Source organism: Ammospiza caudacuta, chromosome 37 (assembly GCF_027887145.1).
Source record: "Ammospiza caudacuta isolate bAmmCau1 chromosome 37, bAmmCau1.pri, whole genome shotgun sequence".
Lineage (NCBI taxonomy): Eukaryota > Metazoa > Chordata > Aves > Passeriformes > Passerellidae > Ammospiza > Ammospiza caudacuta.
This window is the reverse complement of record NC_080629.1, coordinates 382,049-406,947: the sequence shown is the minus strand read 5'-3', so window position 1 is coordinate 406,947 and position 24,899 is coordinate 382,049. Positions and strand designations below refer to the sequence as shown.

The following is a 24,899-nucleotide window of genomic DNA, read 5'->3' as shown; positions in this document are numbered from 1 at the left end:
ACTTTACTTTCCCTTTAAGCCACGCCCCTTTTACCTTTAAGCTCCTCCCCTTATTTTATTCTTTCTACTTTTCCTTTACTCCCTCTGTTAAGCCCCTCCCCTTTTCCTCTACTCTTCAACTCCACCTCTTTTTCCTTTAACTCCACCCCTTTTCCATTTAACTCCTCCCCTTTTTCTTCAGCCCCTCCCCCTTTCCCTTTACCTCCTCCCCTTTTCTTTTGCCCCTCCTCATTTCTTTAGCCACGCCCCTTTCTCTTTAAACCCCTCTCCATTTTCCTTACCCCTCCCCAATCCCTTTAACCCCTCCCCATTCTCCCTAAACCCCTCCCCCTTTCCCTTTAACCCCTCCCCTTTCTCCTTTACTCCCGCCCCTTTCTCTTTAGCCCCGCCCCTTCCCCTTTAGCCCCGCCCACTTGCTGTAGGGTCCCCCCGGCGCTTTGGGCGCGGTTTCATCTCCCGACGCGGAGGACTCGGACTCGGAGTCGGAGCCGGTGGTGAAGAATCGCGACATTATCGCGACACAGAGGGAGGGGCAGCCTGGGGAGACAAAACCGCCAAAAAACCCCGAGGTTCGGACCTAAAAATTCACAACTTTCACCCAAAATTTCAGCGTTTTCATGAGGAACCTCATGGGTTAAACCTATAATTAGAGCGTTTTGACCCAAAAGCTGAGGGGGTTAAGGTGAAAATTGGGAGTTTTAAAGCAAACTTTAGAATAAAAATCGTAAGTTTAAGCAAAAAATCAACAATTCCAACCCAAAATCCTCCAATTTTCCCTCAGAATCCTCAAAATTCGGCGCAAAACCGCCCAAATCCCGCCCCTCCCCCACCCCCCTCACGTCCCGCAAGCTCCGATTTCTGCCGCGTCTTTTGCCCGCAAATCCGCGAATTTCGCCCCAAATCCTCCCTCACCCCCCCACCGGGCCCCTCCCCCACCGCGGGACACCCCGCGGGCCCCTCCCCCACCCCCCAATTCCGCCCCTTCTCCCCCCGCACCGAACGCGCCGCACGCGGAGCCGCCGGTACGGAAGGGCTGAAAGGCCGAAGCGGAAGTGGCGCTGCGTCACTTCCGCTCTTAAGACCGCCCCACTTCCGGGTTCGCGCGCAGGGATCGCTGGGAAAGCGAGTCCCAAAGTGGCGAAGAGCCGAACTCGGAGGATTTTGACCCAAAGAGTCGCGGCTTGGGTAAAAAAAGAACGTTTTTAATAAAAATCGGTTTTTAATCTCAGATTCCAAGGTTTTTCCTTCAGAATTCGCGAATTTTTACCTCCGAATTCCCGAGTTTTCCCCTCATAATTATCAGATTTTTTTCTCCCCTAAATCTCCCTACTGTGACCCAAAAATTTCTGATTTTATCTCTGAAATTCGCAATTTTGGGTAAGAATCGAACGTTTTGAACAATAATCGACATTTCTGCCACAAATTTGGAGGTTTTTACCTCACAATTATCAGGATTTTACCTCCCAAACTTGGCAAATTTTTATCCAAAAATGCTGAATTTTACCCTCAAAAAATGCATTTCTTGCTAAAAACTAAAAGTTTTTAATAAAAATCGTTTTGATTTGCCTCAGTTTTTGCGATTTTTACCACAGCAGTATCAGGTTTTTTACCTCCTTAAATTGGCTAATTTTAACCCAAAATCTTGTATTTTACCTCCATAATTTGTGATTTTACGTCAGAATTGAACGTTTTTAATAAAAATCTACTTTTTTACCTCAGATTTGATGGGCTTTCCTTCAGAATTCACGAATTTTTCCCTCACAATTCATCAAGGTTTTACCTCAGAATTGCCAATTTATTCCCTTCCCAAATCTGACCAATTTTAACACAAAAATTCAGAATTTTACATCCCAAAGTTGCGTTTCTGATTAAAAATTGAAGGTTTTAAATTAAAATGAAGGTTTTGGTTTCAAACTACACGATCTTTACCTCATAATTCACAATTTTTCACCTCAGAATTATCACAGTTTTACCACCCTGAAGTGGCCAATTTTAGCTCAAAAATGCAGGAATTTACCCTCCAAAGTTGCATTTCAGAGTGAAAACTGAAAGTTTGAAATAAAAATCAAGGTTTTAGCTCCAAATTCTGTAATTTTTTACCTCAGAATTCACGAGACTTTACCTCAGAATTGAAGATTTTTCACCTCAGAACCTCCATGTTTCTAAATCTCTAAAGTGGCCAATTTTGGCACAAAAAATGGCAGAATTTTTCCCCTAAAATTCACGTTTCTGTGTAGAAATTCAATATTTTTAGTAAAAATCGACATTTTGCCTCAAATTCGAACATTTTTACCTCAGAATTCGTGAGGTTTTACCTCACAATTATCAGGTCTTTACCGCACAAACGGGTCAATTTGAGCCCAAAAATGTCGGATTTTACCTCCAAAGTTAACGTTTCTGAGTGAAAATCGAATATTTTTAATAAAAATCAATTAATTTGCCTCAAATTGGAAAATTTTTACCTCAGAATTCACGAGGTTTTACCTCACAGTTATCGGGTTTTTACCACCCAAACCGGCCGATTTGGACCTACAAATGTCGGATTTTACCTCCGAAATTAACGTTTCTGGGGGGAAATCGAATATTTTTAATAAAAATCAACTTTTTTCCCCTCAAATTCGGCGATTTTAACTTTAAAATTCTCAAGTTTTTACCTCACAATTCTCCGGGGGGTTGCGTCGCCTCCTCTCCCAATTGCCGCCCTCGTTCCGGTTTGGCGCGCAGGGAACGCTGGGAAAGCGAGTCCGGAGGCGCCGAGGACCAAAAATCGGCGGATTTTGCCCCAAAACCGCCTCGAAATTCGCGATTTTGGGTAAGAATGGAACATTTTAAACAATAATCGATGTTTCTGCCTCAAATTCGGAGAGTTTCACCTCAGAATTCTCCAGATTTTACCTCAAAAGTCCCAAATTTTACCTCAGAATTAGCGAGTTTGTCTCCCCTAAATGGGTGGGTTTTGCCCCAGAAGTGCCTCGAAAGTCGCGATTTTGTGTAAGAATCGAAGTTTTCAACAATAATCGACTTTTTTCCCACAAATTTAGCAATTTTAACAACAGAATTCGCAAGTTTTTACCTCAGAATTATCGATTTTTCACCTCACAATTATCACGATTTCAAGCTCCCAAGTAAGTCGATTTTGACCCAAAAATGTCGGATTTTACATCGGAATTTTGCAATTTTGACTAAGAATCATATGTTTAATTAATAATCGACATTTTCTTCCTCAAATTTGACGATTTTTACCTCAGAATTCGCCAGTTTTTACCTCACAATTCCTGATTTTTAACCTCAGAATCCCTCAGGTTTTCCCTCCCCAAATCTGGCTGATTTTAACCCAAAAATGCCAAATTTTCCCCCTCAAAATTGACATTTCTGGGTGAAAATTGAAAGTTTTAAATAAAATTGAGGGGCTTGTTTTCAAATTTGAAGATTTTTACCTCAAAATTCCCAACTTTTTACCTCAAAATTCCCGGTTTTTTCCTCTCTTAAACTGGCCAATTTTGCCTCAAAATGTCCCATTTTACCTCCTAAATTTGTGATTTTCAGTAAGAATTGAACATTTTAAATAAAAATCTCCCTTTTTGCCACAAATTTGGCAATTTTTTACCTCAAAATCCATGAGTTTTTACCTCCAAAAATCCATTAATTTAGACCCAAAAATGCTGAATTTTATCTCCCAAAATTCCCATTTTCTACCCCCAAATTCCCAACTTTACCCCCAAAATTGATATTTTTACCTCAAAAAATTTCACATTAAACCCCAAAATCTCCCAATAATCCCCCAAAATTCCCAACTTTACCCCAAAAATCCTCAATTTTACCTCCAAAATTGAAATTTTTACCTCAAAAAAAAAAAAAAATCCAAATTTTCACCCCCAAATTCTGAATTTTTACCTCAATTTCCCCCCTTTTTTTTTTTTTACCCCAAATCCCAATTTTCACCTAAAAAACCCCAATTTTGACCCGAAACAATCAAGTTTTGACCCCAAAATTCCCATTCTTATCCAAAAAATGAATAAATTTAATCCAAATTTTCCCTTTTTTTAATGAGAAATGTCCCAGGTTGGGCTGAGGGGGTCACTGAGTGGTCACTCAGTGGTCACTCCATGTCCAATCCAGTGGTCACTCCGTGGTCACTCACTGGTCAGTGGTCACTCAGTGGTCACTCAGTGGTCACTCAGTGGTCACTCCAAGGCCAATCCAGTGGTCACTCGGTGGTCACTCAGGGAGGTCGATGGTCACTCAGTGGTCACTGGTCACTTTGTGGTCACTCAGTGGTCACTCCAAGGCCGATCCAGCGGTCACTCAGTGGTCACTCAGTGGTCACTCAATGGTCACTTTCAGGATCATTCAATGGTCACTCTGTGGTCACTCCAGTACCAATTCAGCGGTCACTCTGTGGTCACTTGGTGGTCACTCCAAGGCCAATCCAATGGTCACTCCCAGGGTCACTCAATGGTCACTCAATGACCAGGACAAGGATCACTCAGTGGTCACTCAGTGGTCACTCAGTGGTCACTCAGTGGTCAGTTCATGGTCACTTCCAGGCCAACCCAGGGGTCACTTTGTGGTCACTCAGTGGTCACTCCAAGGCCGATCCAGCGGTCACTCACTGGTCACTCAGCGGTCACTCAGTGGTCACTTTCAGGATCATTCAATGGTCACTCTGTGGTCACTCCCAGGCCAATCCAGTGGTCACTTCCAGGGTCACTCAATGGCCACTCAATGACCAGGCCAAGGATCGCTCATTGGTCACTCAGTGGTCACTCAGTGGTCACTCTGTGGTCACTCAGTGGTCACTCAGTGGTCATTCCAAGGCCATTCCCGTGGTCACTCAGTGGTCACTTCCAATGGTCACTCAGGGGTCAATTCAAAGCCATTCCACGGGTCACTCAATGGTCACTTTGTGGTCACTCAGTGGCCACTCCATGGTCAGCGGTCACTCAGTGGTCACTCCGTGGTCACTCAGTGGTCACTCAGAAATCACTCCATGGTCAGTGGTCACTCAGTGGTCACTCCGTGGTCACTCAGCGGTCACTCAGAGGTCACTCAGTGGTCAGTGGTCACTCAGCGGTCACTCAGTGGCCACTCCATGGTCAGTGGCCACTCCATGGTCAGTGGTCACTCCGTGGTCACTCCGTGGTCACTCAGCGGTCACTCAGAGGTCACTCCATGGTCAGTGGTCACTCCGTGGTCACTCAGCGGTCACTCAGCGGTCACTCAGTGGTCAGTGGTCACTCCGTGGTCACTCCGTGGTCACTCTTTGGTCACTCCCGGCCGCAGAACGCCGCGTGCGCCCCCATTCCGGCCGCTCCGGCCGCGGCGATGGCGACTTCGGCCCCCAGAGTGACCACAGCGATGGCCAGCGGCCGGCGGGGGAGGGGCACCTGCGGACAGCGGCCACGCGGGGTCAGAGGTCACTCGGGGGTCACTCAGGGGTCACTCATTGGTCAGTGGTCACCCATTGGTCACCCATTGGTCACTCAGGGGTCATTTTGGGCCGTTTTGGGCTGTTTTGGGTAAGCGGTCACTCAGGGGTCACTCAGGGGTCACTCAGGGGTCACTCAGTGGTCATTCAGGGTCACTCTGGGTCATTTTGGGCCATTTTGGGTCAGTGGTCACTCAGGGGTCACTCGGGGGTCACTCATTGGTCACTCATTGGTCACTCAGGGGTCACTCAGTGGTCACCCTGTGGTCACTCAGGGGTCACTCAGTGGTCACTCATTGGTCACTCGGGGGTCACTCAGCGGTCACTCGGGTCACTCAGTGGTCACTCATTGGTCACTCGGGGGTCACTCAGTGGTCACTCATTGGTCACTCAGGGGTCACTCAGGGGTCACTCAGGGGTCACTCAGGGGTCACTCATTGGTCACTCAGGGGTCACTCAGGGGTCACTCAGGGGTCACTCAGGGGTCACTCGGGGGTCACTCGGGGGTCAAAGGTCACTGACCTGCTCTCCCAGGTTGCTGAAGGCGTTCCCGTAGGCCCCGCCCCCCACAAGCCCCTCCCCCAGCGCCAGCGCCGCGGCCACGCCCAGCCCGGGCAGGAGGTGATTGACAGCCACGGCGGCCAATAGGAACGAGGCCAGCAGCACCTGGGGGCGGGGCCGGGGAAAAACGGGTTAAAAATGGGGATTAAAATTGGGGAAAAATTGGGGAAATTTGGGAGAAAAATTTGGGGAAAATTTGGAATTAAAGTGGGGGAAATCGGGAAATAATTGGGGGAAATCTGGGGGAAATTGGGAAAAAAATGGGGAAAGTTTGGGAGAAATTGGGGGAAATGCTGGTAAAAAAAAGGAAAAAAAGGGGTTAAAAGTGGGAATTAAAATGGGGAAAATTGTGGAAAATTTGGGATAATTGGGAAAAGAATTAGGGGGAAATTGGGGGGAAATGAGGGAAAGTAGGGTAGAAGTTTTGGGGGATTTGGGGAAAAATGTAAGAAAATTTGGGGAGAAAATGGTGGGAAAAAAAGAGTAAAAAATTGGTTAATAAAGGGAATTAAAATGGGGGAAAATTGGGGAAAATTGGGGGCAAACGGGGAAGAAATTGGAGGAAATTCAGGGGAAATTGGGAAAAATTGGGAGAATTTTTTTTTTGGGAAACCGGGAATTAAAGTGGGGGAAATGTTGAGGGAAATCTTGGGGTAAATTAGGAAAAATGGGACAAAATTTGGATTAAAATTGGGAAAAATGGGTTAAAAATGGGGGGAAATTGGGAACTTTGGAAGAAATTTGGAAAATTTGGAGGGGATCGGGAAAAAAATTGGGGGGGAATTTTGGGAGAAAATTGGGCGGAAAAGGGGAAAAATTGGTTAAAAAGGAGAAAATGTTGTGGGAAAATTGGGAATATTTGGGGGCCGGTTTGGGGTCTGTGGGTCAGACAGGATCTATGGGGCAGGATCTATGGGGCAGGAATCTATGGGGCAGAGATCTGTGGGGCAGGATTGGGATCTATGGGGCAGGATTGGGATCTATGGGGCAGGAATCTATGGGGCAGGTTTCTATGGGGCAGGATTGGGATCTATGGGGCAGGATCAGGATCTATGGGGCAGGATTGGGATCTATGGGGCAGGTTTCTATGGGGCAGGATCAGGATCTATGGGGCAGGATCAGGATCTATGGGGCAGGATTGGGATCTATGGGGCAGGTTTCTATGGGGCAGGATCAGGATCTATGGGGCAGGATCAGGATCTATGGGGCAGGATCTATGGGGCAGGAATCTATGGGGCAGGTTTCTATGGGGCAGGATTGGGATCTATGGGGCAGGATCAGGATCTATGGGGCAGGAATCTATGGGGCAGGATCTATGGGGCAGGTTTCTATGGGGCAGGATCAGGATCTATGGGGCAGGATCAGGATCTATGGGGCAGGATTGGGATCTATGGGGCAGGATCAGGATCTATGGGGCAGGAATCTATGGGGCAGGTTTCTATGGGGCAGGATCAGGATCTATGGGGCAGGATCAGGATCTATGGGGCAGGAATCTATGGGGCAGAGATCTGTGGGGCAGGATTGGGATCTATGGGGCAGGATCAGGATCTATGGGGCAGGGATCTATGGGGCAGGGATCTATGGGGCAGGATCAGGATCTATGGGGCAGAATCTGTGGGGCACATTTGGGATCTGTGGGGCACATTCGGGATCTATGGGGCAGGATCTGTGGGGCAGGACTGGGATCTATGGGGTCAGACAGGATTCTATGGGGCACACTTGGGATCTATGGGGCAGGATCAGATCTATGGGGCAGGATCAGGATCTATGGGGCAGGAATCTGTGGGTCCCACCTGAGCCAGCGCCAGCCCCCAGAGGGATCTGAGGATCTGTGGGGCACATTTGGGATCTGTGGGGCAGGAATCTGTGGGGCACAGGGGATTCTGTGGGTCCCACCTGAGCCAGCGCCAGCCCCCAGAGGCAGGACTGGGGTCTGTGGGGTCAGACAGGATTCTATGGGGCACATTCGAGATCTATGGGGCACATTCGGGATCTATGGGGCAGGATCAGGATCTATGGGGCAGGATCAGGATCTGTGGGGCACATTTGGGATCTGTGGGGCAGGATTGGGATCTATGGGGCAGGATCTATGGGGCAGGGATCTATGGGGCACAGGGATCTATGGGGCACATTTGGGATCTATGGGGCAGGGTCAGGATCTGTGGGGCACAGGAATCTATGGGGCACAGGGGATCTGTGGGTCCCACCTGAGCCAGCGCCAGCCCCCAGAAGGATCTGTGAGGATCTGTGGGGCAGGATCAGGATCTATGGGGCACATTTGGGATCTGTGGGGCAGGATCAGGATCTATGGGGCAGGATCAGATCTATGGGGCACATTTGGGATCTATGGGGCAGGAATCTGTGGGGCACAGGGATCTATGGGGCACATTTGGGATCTGTGGGGCACATTTGGGGTCTGTGGGGCAGGGTCAGGATCTATGGGGCACATTTGGGGTCTGTGGGGCACATTTGGGGTCTGTGGGGCAGGGTCAGGATCTATGGGGCACATTTGGGGTCTGTGGGGCACATTTGGGGTCTGTGGGGCACATTTGGGATCTGTGGGGCAGGATCAGATCTATGGGGCACATTTGGGATCTATGGGGCAGGAATCTATGGGGCACAGGGATCTGTGGGCACATTTGGGATCTGTGGGGCAGGATCAGGATCTATGGGTCACATTTGGGGTCTGTGGGTCCCACCTGAGCCAGCGCCAGCGCCCAGAGTCGCCGCAGGCGGAGGCAGCGCAGGGACGAGCGCGAGGCGAAGACGCCGGCCTGGTACAGCAGCTGCAGCCTGGCACGCGAGGGGTTAAACACTCAAAACTTTCCGGCGTAAAAACCGCGAAGTTTTGGGGTTAAATTCGGTAAAAACCGGGAAGTTTTGGGGTTAAAATTCGATAAAAGCCGGGAAGTTTTGGGGGTTAAAATTCGGTAAAAAAGGGGAAGTTTTGGGGTTGAAATTCGATAAAAGCCGGGAAGTTTTGGGGTTGAAATTCGGTAAAAAAGGGGAAGTTTTGGGGGTAAAATTTGGTAAAAAACGGGAAGTTTTGGGGTTAAAATTCGGTAAAAAGCGGGAAGTTTTGGGGTTAAAATTCGGTAAAAACCGGGAAGTTTTGGGGTTGAAATTCGGTAAAAACCGGAAAGTTTCGGGGTTAAAATTGGGGTTAAAATTCAGTAAAAACCGGGAAGTTTTAGGGTTAAAATTCAGTAAAAACCGGGTAGTTTGGGGGTTGAAATTCGGTAAAAACCGGGAAGTTTTGGGGTTAAATTCTGTAAAAACTGGGAAGTTTTGGGATTAAATTGGGGAAAAACCGGGAAGTTTTGGGGTTAAAATTCGGTAAAAACCGGGAAGTTTGGGGGTTAAAATTCGGTAAAAACTGGGAAGTTTTGGGGTTGAAATTCGGTAAAAACCGGAAAGTTTTAGGGTTAAAATTCCGTAAAAACCGGGAAGTTTTGGGGTTAAAATTCGGTAAAAACCGGGAAGTTTTGGGGTTAAAATTCGGTAAAAAAGGGGAAGTTTTGGGGGTAAAATTTGGTAAAAAACGGGAAGTTTTGGGGTTAAAATTCGGTAAAAAGCGGGAAGTTTTGGGGTTAAAATTCGGTAAAAACCGGGAAGTTTTGGGGTTGAAATTCGGTAAAAACCGGAAAGTTTCGGGGTTAAAATTGGGGTTAAAATTCAGTAAAAACCGGGAAGTTTTAGGGTTAAAATTCAGTAAAAACCGGGTAGTTTGGGGGTTGAAATTCGGTAAAAACCGGGAAGTTTTGGGGTTAAATTCTGTAAAAACTGGGAAGTTTTGGGATTAAATTGGGGAAAAACCGGGAAGTTTTGGGGTTAAAATTCGGTAAAAACCGGGAAGTTTTGGGGTTAAAATTCGGTAAAAACCGGGAAGTTTTGGGGTTGAAATTCGGTAAAAACCGGGAAGTTTTGGGGTTAAAATTCGGTAAAAACCAGGAAGTTTTGGGGTGAAAAAACGAAATTTTGGGGGCGGCCGAAATCCCCGAGTTTTGGGGTTCGAACCTGGGGAATTTTCGGGGTTAAATCCGGGGAGTTCGGGGGTTAAAAACTGGGAAATTCCGGATAAAATTCGGTAATTTTTGAGGTAAGAATTGGAATTTTTTGGGTTGAAATACCGGAATTTTGGGGAGTTTAAGTGGGAGTTTTTGGTATTAAATTTTGGGGGTTTTGGGTCTAAAATTTGGGGGTTTTTGGGGTTGAAAGGTGGGAAATGTTGGCGTTAAAAATTGGGGGTTTTGAGGGTAAAGTTTGGGGATTTTTGGGTTAAAATTTGAAAAGTTTGGGGTTGAAGATTGGGAAATTTTGAGGTTGAAATTTGGGAGTTTGGGGGTTAAATTGTGGAGTTCTGGATTAAAGATGTGGAAATTTTTTTGGGGTTGAAATCGGGAATTTTGGGGGTTGAAAATTGAGGATTTTGAGGTTGAAATTTGTGAAATTTTGGGGTTGAAAATTGCGAAATTTTGAGGTTGAAAATTGGGAATTTTCGGGTTTTAAATTTTTGCGTTCTGGGGCTAAAATTTGGGGATTTTGGGTTAAGCATCTGGAACTTTTGGGTTTAAAATTTGGGAGTTTCGCGGTTGAAAATTGAGGATTTTGGGGTTAAAATTTAGAAGTTTTGGGGTTAAAATCTGGGAACTTTGGGGTTGAAGGTGGGGGATTTCAGGGGTAAAAATCAGAAACTTTTGGGGTCAAAAGTTTGGGAATTTTCAGGTTAAAGTTTGGGAAATTTTGGTGATAAAAATTGAGAATTTTGGGACAAAAATGAGGGGATTTGGGGTTGAAATTTTTGGAATTTTGGGGTTAAAATTTGAGAGTTTGGGGTTAAAATTTGGGGATTTTCCAGTTTAAAATTTGGGAGCTTTGGGGTAAAAATTGAGAATTTTTATGGTTTGAATCGGAATTTTCGCGATTCAATTTTTTTTTTTTTTTTTACAATTTGTGAATTTTCGGGGTTAAAATTGGGAATTTTGGGGACTGAAAATTGGGAGTTTTTGGATGAAAAACTTGGGCATTTTTGGGATTCAAATATTAGGAATTTTTGCAGAGGAAATTTGGGAAATTTAGATTTAAATCCTGGAAATTTTGGGGTTAAAATGTTTGGAGTTTTGGGGTAAGAATTTGAAATTTTGGGCGAGCAAAACTCACGTTCGGTACTGGGCGCTGTGGGGGAGGGGCGAGGATGGGAAGTAGAGCAGCTCCATCTGAAAGGGGGCGTGGCCAAAAAATCGGGGGCGGGGCCAAACAGCGCTGGCCCCTCCCCCACCAACATAAACCCCTCCCCCACCCATAAATTCAATTTAAGCCCCTCCCCCAATCCAAACCCGCCCCCTTAGGCTCCTCCCCCAATTCAAATCTGCCATTTTAGCCCCGCCCACATCCCTTTAAGCCCCTCCCCCACCTCAAATCCGCCATTTTGGGCCCCTCCCCCACCCCAAACCCCCAATTTTTGCAAATTTTAACCCCCCCCGAAATTTGAAATTTTCAACCCCAAAACCCCCAAACTTCAATCCCAAAAACGCCCAAATTTTAACCCCAAAACTCCCAAATTCTGACCCCCCAAAAATTCCCAAATTTTTAACCCCCAAATTTCCCAATTTTCAACCCAAAACCTCCCAAATGTCGACACCAAAAATTCCAATTTTCGTCCCCTAAAATTTCCACGTTCCATTTAAGCCCCTCCCCCACCCCTTTAAGCCCCTCCCCCACCCCTTTAAGCCCCTCCCCCACCCCATTCAGGCTCCTCCCCCACCACAAATTCGCCCATTTTAAGCCCCGCCCCCAATTCAAACCTGTCATTTTTGGCCCCTCCCTCATCTCAATCGTGTCATTTTTTGCCCCTCCCACATCCCTTTAAGCTCCTCCCCCACCCCAAATCTGATATTTTAGCTCCTCCCACATCCCTTTAAGCCCCGCCCCTTCCTCAAAGCCTTGCTCCTCCCTTAAATCCACCGTTTTAGCTCCTCCCACTCATTTAAGCCCCTCCCCCAGGCCTCAAGCCCCTCCCTGTCCTGTTAAGCCCCTCCCCTATTCCCCTAAGCCCCGCCCCCACCACTTTAAGCCCCTCCCTCCAATTCTACTCAACCCCAAATCCGCCATTGTGTGACCCATCAAGCCCCGCCCCCACCACTTTAAGCCCCTCCCCTTTAAGCCCTCACACCCTTTAAGCCACTCCCACACGTCATTTAAGCCCCGCCCCCCTACCAGCCCCTCACGCCGAATCCGCCATTTTGAATCCCACCCAAGCCCAAATCCGCCATTTTGTGACCCTTCCCCACCCTTTAGGCCACGCCCTCACATGTTTAAGCCCCTCCGCCTTCCTTCAAACCCCTCCCCGACCTCTTTAAGCCCCTCCCCCACCCTTTAAGCCCCTCCCCGTCACTCTTAGCCCCGCCCTAAGCCCCTCCCTCACTCCAAATCCGCCATTTTGAGCCCCACTCAACCCCAAATCCGCCATTTTGTGCCCCTTCCCTTACCCTTTAAACCCCGCCCCCACCACTTTAAGCCCCGCCCCTTCAAGCCCCACCCATTTAAGTCCCGCCCCACATCGCTTGAGTCCCGCCCCCTCCCCATTTAGCCCCGCCCCCTCGCCAGCCCCTCACGCCAAATCCGCCATTTTGAATCCTGATCAACCCCAAATCCGCCATTTTGTGACCACCCTCATCCCTTTAAGCCCCGCCCACACAACTTTAAGCCCCTCCCCTTCCTTCAAACCCCGCCGCCACCCCTTCAAGCCCCTCCCCCACGTCATTCAGGCCCCGCCCCCTCCCCATTTAGCCCCACCCCCTCACCAGCCCCTCACGCCAAATCCGCCATTTTGAATCCCACCCAAGACCAAATCCGCCATTTTGAGACCTTTCCCTTACCCTTCAAGCCCCGCCCCCACCCCTTTAAGCCCCTCCCCCTTCCTTCAAACCCCTCCCTGACCACATTAGGCCCCTCCCCCACATCATTTAGGCCCCGCCCCCTCCCCGCCCCCTCACCAGCCCCTGGTTAACGAAGTACTCGGCGAAGTAAACGAGGGCCAGCGGCGCCCCCTGGCAGAAAGCGGCCTAAAGGGGGCGGGGCTTAGTCAGGGCACGCCCCCTTTGTGTCCCTAAGCCCCGCCCCCTCCCTTAAGCCCACCCCCTTCAAAATTTCCAAATTCGCCCCATAAAATTCCCAATTTTTAACCAAAATTCCCCAATTTTTAACCCCCAAATTCTCAATTTTTAATGCAAAATTTGCCAATTTCAAACCCCGAATTCCTCAAATTTTAACCCAAAATTCCAATTTTTAAACCCAAAAATTCCCAGATTTCTGCCCCAAATTCCCAAATTTTTCACCTCCAAATGTCAAAATTTTGAGCTCTAAAACCCCTTCTTTTAGCCCTAAAACTCTCAAATTTTAACTAAAATTCCTCAAATTTAAACCCAAAATTGCCAATTTTTAGCCTCTCAAATTTTGAATTTCCAACCCCCAAAATTCCCAAATTTTACTCCAAAATTGTCATTTTTTCGCCCCAAGTTACCAGTTTTTTCACATCAAAACTCTCAATCTTTAACCCCAAAATTCCAAACTTTTTAAACCCAAAAAATTCCTAAATTAAACTTCCAAAATTCCAATTTTTTCCTTTAAAATTCTGAGTTTTTCACCCCAAAATTTCCAAATTTCATCCTAAAATTTGTCAACATATTCCCCCCCAAAATTACAATTTTTAAATCCAAAAATCCACATCTGTTTACCTAAAATTTCAAAATTTTAACCTCAAAATTTCCACCAATTTTTGACCCAAGAATTCTCAACACTTTCCCCCTAAAGTTCCATTTTTATAACCCAAAAATTTTCAATTTTTTAATGAATTTTCCAAATTTTAAACCCCAGAATGTCCAAAAATTCCCCCAAAATTCCCCTTTAAGCCCCGCCCCTTTAAGCCCCGCCCCATTTCTCACCTTGGCCACGCCCCATTTCTCCTCTCTGGCCCCGCCCCCTTCGTCGGGGTGGGGGAGGGGCGGATCCGGCCTGGGGGGAGGGGCCGGGCCCAGCAGGAAGAAAAAACTGAGGGAAAAAAAAAGGAAAAAAAAGGAGAAAATTAAAATTTTAATTATTCAAATTAGGGGGGAGGGACTAAGGGAGGCCACGCCCACTATGGGGGTTGGAGGGAAATTTGGGGTGGAAAATTTGGATTTTTAGGGTAAAATATTTGGGAAATTCAGGGTTAAATATTGGGAGTTTTGGAGGTAAAAATTTGGGAATTTGGGGTTTAAAATTTAGGAGTTTTGGGATTGAAATTTGGGAATTTTCTGATGAAAAAATTGGGAATTTTGGGGTTAGAATTTTTGACTTTCTGGGGTTGAAATTTGGGAGTTGTAAGATTTAAAAATGGGAATTTTAGGGTTAAAAATTTGGGGTAAAAAATTGGGAACTTTGAGATTTAAATTTTGAGGTTTAAATTTGGAATTTTGGGGGTTAAAAATTTGGAATTTTGGGGTTAACATTTTGGGGATGTGGGGAGTAGAAGTTGGGGATTTCGCGGTTAAAATTTGGGAATTTTTGGGTTAAAATTGGAAATTTTGCATTTAAAATTTGGGAAATTTGGGGTTGGAAAATTGGGGATTTTAGGGTGGAAGTTTGGGATTTTGTGGTTAAAAAACTGGGAATTTTGAGGTTAAAATGTGAGAAATTTGAGATAAATAAATAGGGAATTTTTGTGTTAAAAATTTGGGGGAATTGGTTGGAAAATTGGAGATTTTAGGGATAAAAAATTGGGGACTTTGAGGTTGAAATTTGGGATTTTTGGGTTAAAAAGTCGAGGTAATTTGGGAAAATAATTGGGGATTTTTTGGTTAAAAACCTGAAATTTTAGAATAAAAAATTTGGGATTTTTTTGTGTTAAAAATTGGGGGAATTGGTTCAAATATTAGGGATTTTGGGCTTAAAATTTGGGAAATTAAAAGGTTAAAAAATTGGAAGATTAGGAGTTTAAAAAATGGGAATTTTGGGGTTGAAATTTGGGGTAAAATAATTGGGGATTTTGGGATTGAAACTCGGGAGTTTTGGGATAAATTATTGAGGATTTTGGGTTTGAAATTTAAGAATTTTGAGGTTAAAATTTGGGACTTTTGGGGGTGGGATTTTGGAGTTGAAATTAGGGAAATTTAGGGTTAAATACTGAGAATTTTGGGATTAAAAATTTGGAATTTTTAAGATAAAATTCAGGAATTTTGTGGTAAAAAATCTGAATTTTAGGATATTAAAATTGAGGGGCTTTGGGGTGGAAATAGGGAAATTAAATTTAAAATTCCACGACTTCACAGACTTAAAATTCGGAAGTTTCACTATTAAAAAAATGGAATTTTGGTGAAAAAGTGGATTTTGGGTTAAGAAAAGCGAACTTTAGGGTAAAAAAAATTCCAATTTTTGGTTAAAAAAGGGAAATTTTGGGGTCGAAGAACTCAAATTTTGGGTCTCACCTGAGCAGCATCAGCGGGGGCAGGGCCAGGAAGGGCAGCAGCGCGTGGGGGAGGGGCAGCCACACCCTCAAGCCCCAGAACCCCAAAGCTCCGCCCAGTCCGGCCGCGCCCGTCCCCGACGACCAATGGGAGAGCCCGGAGCCACTGGGGGAGGAGCCGAGTCAGAATGGCCACGCCCACTTTCAAAATTCCCATTTTATTGCAAATTTGTGGCCGATTTTTGCTGATTTTCGGACCCAAATTTGAAGAACTTTTACCCCATTTTTAAAGCCACGCCCTCTTTTTGTGTGACCACGCCCATCCACATTAAGCCCCGCCCACTTGCCCACCCCCCCATTCAAATTTTGGCCGATTTTGACTAAATTTGGCCAATTTTGCCCCAAATTTTGGTAAATTTGGATCAATTTTATGGAGTTTTAACTGCATCTCAAAGCCACGCCCACTTTTTGTGTGGCCACACCCCCCCTCTTGAAGCCCCGCCCACTTGCCCCTCCCCATTTCTACTTTGGCCGATTTTGACCAAATTTGGCCAATTTTGCCCCAAATTTTGGGAATTTTGGATCAAATTTATGGAGATTTAACGGCATTTTAAAGCTCCGCCCACTTTTTATTTGACCACGCCTACCCGCATGAAGCCCCGCCCACCTGACCCCACCTAAATTCCTTTTTTGGTTGATTTTGACCAAATTTGGCCAATTTTTTCCCCAAATTTTTGGGGTTTTTTGGGTCCCTCTGCACGTTTTGGGGCGTGGCCCAGGTAGGCGTGGCCTTTATGTGTGGCCACGCCCTCTCAGGTGAGGCCACGCCCCCTTACCTGGGATAGGAGGAAGCCAAGGTCAGGAATGTGACCTCACCAAGCCCCGCCCCCGCACTGCCCAGAGCCACACCTGAGTGACCAATGAGGGAGCGGTGAGTGACCCCTGACCCCTGAGTGACCCCTGAGTGACCCCAACCCCCAAAATCCACCACAAAGTCCCAAAAAAATCCCCAAAAAAACTCAAGAAATCCTCCAGAAAAATCTCCAAAAAGTATTTTAAAAATCTGAAAAAAATCCCCATAAACCCTCTCAAAAAACCTCAGTAAGAACCAAAAAAATCCCCAAATGTGTTAAAAAAAAATCTGCAAAAATCCCCAAAAATGTCAAAAAAACCCCAAAATAATCTCAAAAATATCTCCGCAAAAAGCAGGAAAGTCTACAAAACATGCCAAAAAAAAAAAAAAAAACCTAAAAAACTCACCCAAATGTCAAAAAATTATTTTAAAAAAATCTGAGAAAAATCTGAGAAAAATCTGAAAAAAATCTCAAAAAAATCTCAAAGAAATCTCAAAAAATTTTCAAAAAAAATCTTAAAAAAATCTGAAAAAAATCTGAAAAAAATCTCCAAAAATCCCCCAAAAATGTCAAAAAAACCCCAAAATAATCTCAAAAATTTCTCCACATAAAGCAGAAAAGTCTACAAAACATGCCAAAAAAAAAAAAAAAATCCCCCCCGAAAATTTCAAAAAATTCTTTAAAAAAAATCTGAAAAAAATCTGAAAAAAATCTGAAAAAAATCTGAAAAAATCTGAAAAAAATCTGAGAAAAATCTGAAAAAAATCTGAAAAAAATCTGAAAAAAACCTGAAAAAAATGTCAAAAAATCTGAAAAAAATCTCAAAAAAATCTGAAAAAAATCTGGAAAAATCTCCAAAAAATATGAAAAAAATCTGAAAAAAATCTGAAAAAAATCTGAAAAAAACTGAAAAAAATCTGAGAAAAATCTGAAAAAAATCTGAAAAAAATCTGAATAAAATCTGAAAAAAATCGGAAAAAAATCGGAAAAAAATCTGAAAAAAATCTGAAAAAAATCCGAAAAAATTCCAAAAATGGCCCAAAATGACCCCGAGTGACCCCGAGTGACCTCGAGTGACCCCGAGTGACCCCAAGTGACCCCGAGTGACCCCGAGTGACCCCGCTCACCCCCGAGGCCGCTCAGGGTCCCTCTGGCCGCGGCCACGGCGCCGACGCTGCCCCACAGGCACAGAGCCACGGCCACCACGCGCAACCTGAGGGGGAAAAAACAAAACAACACCAAAATTGGCCTCTTTTACCCCAAAATTCCTTCCTAAAATAAATTAAATTTCTTCCCTCAAATTCCTTTTTTTTCGGAAAAAAATTCCGCTTTTTTTCCGCAAAAATTCCATTTTTTCGTCCCCAAAAATTCTCTTTTTTCCCCGAATCGTTTCCTTTTTTATCTCCCGTAAATTGCATTTTTTCATCCCAAAATATTCAATTTTTTTCCCAAATTTTCTTTTTTTTTCCCCCCAAAGATTCCCTTTTTTATCTCACATAAATTGCCTTTTTTCATCCCAAAATATTCCATTTTTTTCCCAAAATTTCTTTTTTTCTTACCCCAAAGATTCCCTTTTTTAACTCCCAAAAAATTCTCTTTTTCCCCGCAATGATTCCCTTTTTTATTTCCCAAAAATTCCCTTTTTTCACCTTAAAATATTCCCTTTTTAATCCCCAAAATATTCCTATCTTTTCCTCCAAAATTCCCTTTTATTCCCAAAAAAATTCCCTTTTTTATCCCCCCAAAAATTCCTTTTCCCTCCCAAAATATTCAATTTATTCCCCCAAAACTCCGTTTTTTCACCCCCAAAATTCCCCGTTTTTCCCCACAAAAATTCCATTTTTTAATCCCCCAAAAATTCTCTCTTTTCATCCCAAATATTTCCTTCTCCCCCCCCCAAAAATTCCCTATTTTACCACAAAAAAATCTCCTTTGTGTCCCCCAAAATTTCATTTCTACCCCAAAATATCCTATTTTTTCCTCAAAAAAAATTCAATTTTTCCCTCCAAAAATCCAACATTTTCATTTTAAAATTTCAGGTTTGTCCCTAGAATATTCCTTTTTTTTTCCCCCCAAATATATTTTTTTTTTCCTAAAAATATTCCCTTTTTCCCCCAAAAAAATTCCAGGATTTCCCAAAAAAGCTCCCATTTTTTACCCCCAAAATTCATTCTCATCTCAAAAAAATCCCCAATTAAAAAAAAATTAATTTTTCCTCATACAACCTTTTTTCCCTCCAAAAAATCCTATTCGGAAAATCCAATTTTTCCCCAAATTTTCCCTTACGTCCCCAAAATTTCCTGCTGTTATAAAAACAATTTCTTTTTTCCGGATAAAATTCCTTTTTGTGGAAAAAATTCTCTTTTTTCTCCCAAAATTCTCTTTTTTTCCCCCTTAAAAATTAAATTTTCCTCCCCAAACAATCTAAAAATTCTCTTAAGCCCCGCCCCTTTAAGCCCCGCCCCTTTGGGGACTATCTCCTTTAAGCCCCGCCCCCTTTAAGCCCCGCCCCTTTAAGCCCCGCCCCTTTCTCACCTGTCGGGCAGGTACGGCCCCACCAGGGGCAGCAGCAGCTTCACCACCAGCCCGGGGACGACGTCGGCCAATAGCACGGCCTGAGGAGCCCCGCCCACACAGGCCCCGCCCACTTAAGCCCCGCCCACTCAAACACCTCCCATTTAAGCCCCACCCATTTAAACCCCTCCCATTTAAGCCCCACCCCTTCAAGCCCCTCCCATTTAAGCCCCTCCCGTTTAATCCACACCCCTTCAAGCCCCTCCCATTTAAGCTCCACCCATTTAAACCCCTCCCATTTAAGCCCCACCCCTTCAAGCCCCACCCATTTAAATCCCTCCCATTTAAGCCCCACCCCTTCAAGCCCCTCCCATTTAAGCCCCACAGATTTAAACACCTCCCATTTAAGCCACACCCCTTCAAGCCCCTCCCATTTAAACCCCTCCCATTTAAGCCCCACCCCTTCAAGCCCCTCCTATTTAATCTCCACAGTTTAAGCCCCACCCCTTTCAGCTCCACCCATTTAAGCCACACCCTTTAAACCTCTCCCATTTAAGCCCCACCCCTTAAACCTCCAACAATTTAGGCCCCACCCATTTTAACCTCCTCCCATTTAAGCCCCACCCCTTCAAGCCCCTCCCATTTAAGCCCCACCCAATTAAACCCCTCCCATTTAAGCCCCACCCCTTCAAGCCCCTCCCATTTAATCTCCACAGTTTAAGCCCCACCCCCTTCAGCTCCACCCATTTAAGCCACACCCTTTAAACCGCTCCCATTTAAGCCCCACCCCCTTAAACCGCCAACAATTTAGGCCCCACCCATTTAACCCCCTCCCATTTAAGCCCCGCCCCTTTAAGCTCCACCCACTTAAGCCCCACCCCTTGAATTATTTCCTGTTTAAGTCCCACCCATTTATGCCCCTCCCATTTATTCCTGGCCCTTTATGCCCCACCCAATTAAGCCACACCCCTTTCTCTCCACTCATTTAATCCCCACTCTTCAAGCCCCGCCCATTAAGCCCACGCCCATTTAAGCCCCACCCCTTTACATCCCTCCAATTTAAGCCCCACCCCCTTAACCCCCCCCCTTTAAGCCACGCCCACTAATCCCCACCCCTTACACCCTTTCTCCGTGAATCCCCTCCCATTTAGGCCCCGCCCATTTAAGCCCCGCCCCTTTCGCTCCACTCATTTAATCCCCACTCTTCAAGCCCCGCCCATTTAAACCCCATCCATTACGGCCACGCCCATTTAAGCCCCACCCCTTTACATCCCTCCAATTTAAGCCCCACCCCCTTAACCCCCACCCTTTAAGCCACGCCCACTAATCCCCACCCCTTACACCCTTTCTCCTTGAATCCCGGCCCATTTAGGCCACGCCCATTTAAGCCCCACCCCTTTAAGCCCCACCCACCCCGGTCCCCACAGGGTCGCAGTCGTATCGGCTCCGATTCCGCCGCTCTTCTCCCTAAAAAAATCCGGGAAAAACCCCCCGAACATCCAATCAGAAAAAGGGGGCGTGGCCTTCCAAAACGGGCGTGGCTCTCACAAAGAGGGTGTGGTTGAAAAATGGGCGTGGCCACTCACGGGGCGTGGCTCCAACAGATCGCGGGCGGCGCTGAGCATCACCACGTAAGGGAGGTTGTTACACAGGCCCAAAATCCTGCGGGGGGCGGGGCTTAGAGGGGCGTGGCCACGCGAGTGGGCGTGGTCACACCTGGGTGCGGCACGCCTTAAAGGGGCGTGGTTTTGGCGGGGGGCGGGGTCAAAATGGCGAAATTCGGGGGGGGTTTAAGGGTATAGAGGGGTTTAAAGGGGCGTGGTCAAAAGGGGCGGGGCTTAAATGGGTGGGGTGTCCCCAGATAGGCTGAGTTTTGGCGGGAAATTGAGGGGTGGCCCTGGGGGCGTGGCTTAAAGGGGCGTGGACACATTAAGGTGTTTAAATTGGGGGTGTGTCCAAAAAATGTCTCCGTTTTGGCGGCAAATTTTGGGGGGGTTGAATTTGGGAGGGGCTTGGGGGCGTGGTCTAAAATGGGGGAGGGGCACTCACCAAAAAGCGGCTCCGATTCGCCAGGAGGAGGGAGGGGGGGGGAGGGGGAGGCGGGGGAGGGGCGGAGTCTTCATCTAGTGGGGAGAGGAAAAATTTTTAAGCGATTTTGGGGGAAATTTAGGAGATTTTGGGGTCGGTTTTTGTCCCCGTCCCGTTTTTCAGCCCCGTTTCCCACTCCCGCTTCCCCTTTCCGGCTCCTGATCCCGGTTTTAATTCCAGTTTTTTATCCCGGTTTTTATCCCGAATTCCCGTTTTTTTACCCCATTTTTATTCCCCATTTTTTGCCTCTCACCCGGCGGCAGCAGCGGTTCCTCGTCCGCCATGTTGGGAGCTGATCATGTGACACGGCGAGCACGTGACTTTTCCACAGCAAATCCATCATTGGAAATTCGTGGGCGTGGCTTTAAGGCAGGTAAATCCATATTAGGAGATGAGGGGGCGTGGCTTTACCACGAACCAATTTATATAAGGAATATTGTGGGCGTGATTTAAGCGCCGTGTTAATATTTATAAATAGGCGTGGCTTTATGCCATATAAGTACAAAAAGGCGTGGTTTTAACCATATATGGTGTTATGTGGGCGTGGTTTCTGCCCGCTCTGAGGCGGTGCCGCCATTTTGTCCCTCCCTCCCGCCGCTCCCCTCAGGAGCCGCCGCCATTTTGCCCCCCCCCTCCCATCCCCGTTCCATTCTCCCGTCATGGCGCTGGTCTCGGCCGATTCCCGCATCGCGGAGCTGCTGGGGGAGCTGCACCAGCTCATTAAACAGACGCAGGTACCGCAATTTCTTTTAGGATCTTCCAATTTTTTCTAAAGATTCCGCTTTCCTCCTCAGCATCCCCCGTTTTCCATCCCCGATCCCCGTTTGCTGCACTTTTCCCCGATTTCTCCTCACCGATCCCGTTATTTCTCTCCCGTTTCCCCTCACGGACCCCCAAAATCAACTATTTCACCCCAAAATCAACTTTTTCCCCTCACGGACCCCTTTAATCACCCGTTTCACCCCAAAATCAACTTTTTTTCCCTCACGTACCGCAAAAATCACCCAGTTATTCTCCAGTTACCTCTTTCCCCTCACGGATCTCCTGTTTCTCCCTCATTTCCCCTCACAAATTTACATTTTCCCCTCACAGTTTTGCATTTTTTCCTCACCAATTTGCATTTTCCCCTCACAAATTTGCATTTTTTCCTCACAAACCCCCCGTTTCCCCTCAAAATCTCCAGTTTCCCCTCACAAAACCACCAATTTTTAGCCCTAAAACATTAATTTTACCCAAAAATTGAGCATATTTAGTCCTAAAATCACCTATTTTACCTTAAAACTGCCCATTCCTGTTGTAAAATGGTCCATTTTATCCAAAATCTTTAAATTTTACTCTAAAACTAACAGATTTTACCCTCAAATTACACTTTTCTTGCCCCAAATCACCTGCTTATGCTCCAAATTTCTCTTAATTTTTAATTTACTCTAATGCCCCATTCCCACCCCAAATCCTCTTTTTCCCCTAAAATCCCCCATTTTTCTCAATTTTTGCCCTCGAAATTTCTCTTTATTAACTCCAACTCCCAAAAAATCCATAATTTTTCCCTCAAAAATCTCCATTTATTAACTCCAACCCCCAAAATCCCTCATTTTTCCCTCAAAACTTTTTATTTATTATTTCCTATCCATCAAAATCCCTCATTTCCCCTCATAAATCTCCATTTATTACCTCCAACCCCTCAAAATCCCTCAATTTTTCCTCATAAATCTCCATTTATTAACTCAAACCCCCAAAATCCTTCATTTTCCCTCAAAACTTTTTTTTTAAATTATTCCTACTTCTCAAAATCCCTCATTTTCCCTCATAAATCCCCATTTATTAACTCAAACCCCCAAATTTCCCAATTTTTCCCTCATAAATCCCTCATTATTAACCCAAACCTCCTTTTTTCCCTCCCTTTTTCCTCATTTTCTCTCCTTTTCCCCTTCTTTTTTTTTTGCTCATTTTTCCCTTTTTTTCCTATTTTTTCCCTTTTTTCCCCAATTTTCTCTGGTTTTCCCTTATTTTCCCCCTCTTTTTCCCAATTTTCCCCTCTTTTCCCCTAATTTACCCCTCTTTTTCCTCATTTTTCCCCAATTTTCTCAATTTTTTCCCAACTTTCCCCTCAGGAGGAACGCTCCCGCAGCGAACACAACCTGGTGAACATCCAGAAAACTCACGAGCGGATGCAGACAGAGAACAAAAGTAACAATTTTAGGGATTTTGAGGGAATTTTGGGGGGATTTTTGGGTATTTTTGGTCATTTTGACCCCCAAAATCCCCTTTAGTTTCCCCCTATTACCGCACCAAGCTCCGAGGGCTCTACACCACAGCCAAGGCTGATGCTGAGGCCGAGTGCAAGTGAGTCCAAAATTCCCCTTTTTAAACCCCAAAAAAACTCAAATTCCTCAAATTTCTACTTTATCCCTTCAGATTTTCATTTTATCCCTTTAAATTCCAAGTTTTTTCCTTAAATTTCCACTTTTTTCCCCTCAGATTTTTGCTTTATTGCCCCAGATTTCCACTTTTCCCCTCAGTTTTTCTCTTTTTTTCCCTCAAGTTTCTACTTTATTCCTTCAGATTTCCACTTTATCCTTTCAAATACCAATTTTTCCCTCTCAAATTTCTGCTTTTTCCCCTCAGATTTCCATTTCCCCCCTCAGATTCCCACTTTTCCCTTCAAATTTCTTCTTTACCTCTCCAGATTTCCACTTTTTGCCCTCAGATATTTTTTTTTCGCCTCCAATTTCTCCGTTTTCTCTCAAATTCCCATTTTATCCCTTCAAATTCCCAATCTTTCCCCTCAGATTTCCATTTTTTCCCCTCAGATTTCTTTGGTTTCCTTGCTAATTCCCACTTTTCTCCCCTCAGATTTCTGCTTTTTTCCCCTCAGATTCCCACTTTTCCCTTCAAATTTACATTTCTTCCCGCCGATTTCCTCTTTTTTTCCCTCAGATTTCCACTTTATTCCTTCAAATTCCCACTTTTCCCCCTCAGATTTACCTTTTTTCCCTCTGATTTCCACATTATTCGTTTAAATTCCCACTTTTCCCCCTCAGATTTCCTCTTTTTCCCCTCAGATTTTCCCCTCACAATTCCCTCCTAATTTCCCCTAACCCCCCATTTCCCACCCTCTCCTCCTCCCTTTTTCCCCAAAAACCCCAATTTTTCCCCCCAAAATCCCTTCCCCACCTTCCAAATTCCACTTTTATTCCCATTTTTTTACCTTTTTTCCCTTCATTTTTTCCAGCGTTCTCCGGAGAGCTCTGGATAAAATCGCTGAGATCAAATGTCACACTTCCCTCCTAATTTTCCCTCTCAAATTTCCACTTTATTCCTTCAAATTCCCACTTTTCCCCCTCAGATTTCCACTTTATTCCTTCAAATTCCCACTTTTCCCCCTCAGATTTACCTTTTTTCCCTCTGATTTCCACATTATTCGTTTAAATTCCCACTTTTCCCCCTCAGATTTCCTCTTTTTCCCCTCAGATTTTCCCCTCACAATTCCCTCCTAATTTCCCCTAACCCCCCATTTCCCACCCTCTCCTCCTCCCTTTTTCCCCAAAAACCCCAATTTTTCCCCCCAAAATCCCTTCCCCACCCCTTCCCACCTTCCAAACTCCACTTTTATTCCCATTTTTTTACCTTTTTTCCCTTCATTTTTTCCAGCGTTCTCCGGAGAGCTCTGGATAAAATCGCTGAGATCAAATGTCACACTTCCCTCCTAATTTTCCCTCTCAAATTTCCACTTTATTCCTTCAAATTCTCACTTTTCCCCCTCAGATTTCCACTTTATTCCTTCAAATTCCCACTTTTCCCCCTCAGATTTACCTTTTTTCCCTCTGATTTCCACATTATTCGTTTAAATTCCCACTTTTTCCCCTCAGATTTCCTCTTTTTCCCCTCAGATTTTCCTCTCACAATTCCCTCCTAATTTCCCCTAACCCCCCATTTCCCACCCTCTCCTCCTCCCTTTTTCCCCAAAAACCCCAATTTTTCCCCCCAAAATCCCTTCCCACCTTCCAAACTG

The 24,899-nt window shown here is 45.4% G+C and overlaps 3 protein-coding genes across 4 annotated transcripts in view; 1 reads left to right on the top strand and 2 right to left on the bottom strand.

Moving 5' to 3' along the window:
• EIF3CL (eukaryotic translation initiation factor 3 subunit C like) overlaps window positions 1-1,029 on the bottom strand; it is a 45,846-nt gene extending 44,817 nt beyond the window's left edge. The window contains exons 1-2 of the mRNA XM_058823038.1: window positions 997-1,029; window positions 414-537 (exon numbers count right to left, since the gene is read on the bottom strand). Coding sequence (XP_058679021.1) covers window positions 414-511 — 98 coding nt within the window. The 5' untranslated portion in view covers window positions 512-537; window positions 997-1,029. The remainder of the gene's footprint in view (window positions 1-413; window positions 538-996) is intronic.
• Window positions 1,030-4,270: 3,241 nt separating this feature from the next.
• On the bottom strand, window positions 4,271-21,171 carry CLN3 (CLN3 lysosomal/endosomal transmembrane protein, battenin). Its single transcript, XM_058823036.1, has 14 exons — window positions 21,109-21,171; window positions 20,849-20,922; window positions 20,386-20,515; window positions 20,213-20,266; window positions 18,821-18,900; window positions 17,413-17,498; window positions 16,268-16,340; window positions 15,454-15,597; window positions 13,933-14,038; window positions 12,985-13,053; window positions 11,150-11,205; window positions 8,689-8,782; window positions 5,951-6,094; window positions 4,271-5,387 (listed from the first exon to the last, which is right to left on the bottom strand). Exons 1-14 carry the CDS (start codon window positions 21,169-21,171, stop codon window positions 5,268-5,270), a joined length of 1,293 nt encoding a protein of 430 aa, XP_058679019.1. The 3' UTR covers window positions 4,271-5,267.
• A 336-nt stretch (window positions 21,172-21,507) lies between these two features.
• The window catches only part of SGF29 (SAGA complex associated factor 29), a 65,921-nt gene continuing 62,529 nt past the window's right edge, over window positions 21,508-24,899 (top strand). For both annotated transcript variants that reach the window (XR_009275902.1, XM_058823031.1), the window contains exons 1-3: window positions 21,508-21,621; window positions 22,999-23,074; window positions 23,158-23,230. Coding sequence is in view for 1 of the 2 variants with exons in the window: in XM_058823031.1 (XP_058679014.1) it covers window positions 21,547-21,621; window positions 22,999-23,074; window positions 23,158-23,230 (224 nt within the window). In the remaining variant the exon portion in view is untranslated. The remainder of the gene's footprint in view (window positions 21,622-22,998; window positions 23,075-23,157; window positions 23,231-24,899) is intronic.

Coding starts and splice junctions, on each gene's coding strand:
- CLN3 (XM_058823036.1), bottom strand. CDS start 21,171: ATGGCGGACGAGGAACCGCTGCTGCCGCCGGGTGAGAGGCAAAAAATG. Junction 20,267..20,385: donor ATCTGTTGGAGCCACGCCCC/GTGAGTGGCCAC, acceptor GGATTTTTTTAG/GGAGAAGAGCGGCGGAATCG. Junction 14,039..15,453: donor CCCCCGCTGATGCTGCTCAG/GTGAGACCCAAA, acceptor TTTTTCCCTCAG/TTTTTTCTTCCTGCTGGGCC.